General features: G+C 40.0%; 1 protein-coding gene across 1 annotated transcript in view; it reads right to left on the bottom strand.

Moving 5' to 3' along the window:
* Positions 1–1,895: 1,895 nt before the first annotated feature.
* Positions 1,896–2,222, bottom strand: part of LOC106535091 (protein spinster homolog 2) — a gene marked incomplete at its 5' end in the record, with an annotated part of 27,902 nt that continues 27,575 nt past the window's right edge. The window contains 1 exon segment of the mRNA XM_014031974.1: positions 1,896–1,971. Within this exon segment, the coding sequence (XP_013887428.1) occupies positions 1,929–1,971 (43 nt within the window).

Here is a 2,222-nt window from a genome sequence, read left to right as displayed (position 1 = left end):
AGTGAGGAGTCTGAAACAAAGCTCCCTCTTTAGGCCTTTCTTCTTCCTCACTTTAGGAAATAAAATGGTTTTCTGAACGCGTCACATGTGCCACAGGTCATGTGGTTGTGTTACTCTTTGTGTGTGTGGTGTGTGGTGGCCCAGTGGAGCGCAGACAGGAGGTGTAGCTGAGCGATAAGAGCATGTGTCTGCAGCTGTGTAAACTCTGGACAGCAGGGACTGAATCAAAGGTTTTACTCTGTGATGTGATGTTCCTCCATCAGTAATAAAGGATTGTGTTACTGAATAGACGTGTGTGAAGCTGCACAGCCACATTTCCTAGTTCTGACAGGCCTCACAGCTTAATTTTGCACCGTTTCATGACACATCTCTGATCTGGTGCTTTTGGTTGAGTTTCCTTCCTGTTTTAGTCTCACACCAAGATTCAGTTTTTAATTAGCTCACCTGCATCTTTGCCTTTTGTTGTGCTTTATGTCACAAAGTGTTACGATATGCTACATTGTGAGTTAGACAATATATACTGTGTAAAGTTTTTCCACTCAGTCGACAGAGTTTGGTAAACCCTCCTACTGTTTCCTGACCTGAAGCTTGTCCTCTGCACCTCTGTTTCCTGGTTTTCAGTCATTTTAGTTATTTTAAAACCAGCCCAGGACATTTTGTTCAAAGGAACAACAGAGCACCTTCTATTGAATGTTTTTAATTTTATGTAAATTAGGAATAAAAATGATCATCTATGGTGTGTCAGTTTCCCACTGAGGACACAAACAGAGCATCACTGAAGGATGCAGAAACCAGAACTGAATAAAACACAAACGGCTTTTTTTTTTTATCTATACATACATTTCAACAAATAAACCCAGACAGGTTTATAAAAATGCGGTAAAAACTTTGACCTTTTGCTTTAAGTTTTGATAACCTTTACAAATAAGTCACAGTAGATTCCTTGTGCTTCTTATCGGGAGTCAAAGTTTATCGTTGTTATTCTTCAGTGGCAGCTACAGTCAGACCTCATTGTCCCTGCTGGTGTCCTGCCAACTCTTTCTGTTTTTCTTCTGCTTTAATAATTACACAGACTGTGTGTGAGAGCGTCTGATAAAGGCAGGAAGTAGGAAAGGCAGCTCAGGTCTTGATAAGATGTCGGCGGTTAGCTCCAAGAATGCCTGAACCTTTCAGAGTACAATGTGACGGGAAAGTGTTCGCAGACTGATCATTTCCTCTTCATAATGTTTAACTGGTCTGTGTGGCCTCAGGTCAGAGTGTCTCTGAAGTCTTCAACAACCTGACTCAACAACAGGCGTCTGCACGGTGTCGGTCAGCTAATGAAGACATGTTGGAGACATGTTGGAGACATGTGTCAAACATGTTTGACACATATCTCCAACATGTCTGAGACATGTCTCCAACATGTCTGAGACATGTTTGAAACATGTCTCCAACATGTCTCCAACATGTCTGAGACATGTCTCCAACATGTCTCAAACATGTCTCAGACATGTTTGACACATATCTCCGACATGTCTGAGACATGTCTCCAACATGTCTCCAACATGTCTGAGACATGTCTCCAACATGTCTCAAACATGTTTGAAACATGTCTCCAACATGTCTCAAACATGTTTGAAACATGTCTCCAACATGTCTCAAACATGTTTGAAACATGTCTCCAACATGTCTGAGACATGTCTCCAACATGTTTGAGAGATGTCTCCAACATGTCTCAAACATGTTTGACACATGTCTCCAACATGTCTGAGACTTGTCTCCAACATGTCTGAGACATGTGTCAAACATGTTTGAAACATGTCTCCAACATGTCTCCAACATGTCTCAATGTTTGAGACATGTCTCCAACATGTCTCCAACATCACACTCTAAATGCACGTAGAGAAAAAGTGGTCAAATGTGTCAAAAGCAGGTGATTTACCTGGTCATACCTTGACTGAGGAGGGCGGACGGGTTAGCTGATTCAACCTGAAAACAGATGAAATGTTTGTTAAAAACAACTCCAACTCTGAAAGTGCTTTGATAATCTAATAAACTCACAGCACAGATAGATATAGATTTTTCACAATGAAACACAGTAAACACACGACATTTTAAAACAAAAATATGTAAAATTGTCAGGAGAAAAAAGATAATTTTGAATTTTATGGTAGCAACATATCTTAAAGGGATCCATGATTAGTTGTAACATTAGACTTTATTTGATAAAATATATTTTA

This window comes from Austrofundulus limnaeus, unplaced genomic scaffold (assembly GCF_001266775.1).
Source record: "Austrofundulus limnaeus strain Quisiro unplaced genomic scaffold, Austrofundulus_limnaeus-1.0 Scaffold1358, whole genome shotgun sequence".
Classification (NCBI taxonomy): Eukaryota; Metazoa; Chordata; class Actinopteri; order Cyprinodontiformes; family Rivulidae; genus Austrofundulus; species Austrofundulus limnaeus.
This window is presented reverse-complemented; position numbering and strand designations above follow the sequence as displayed.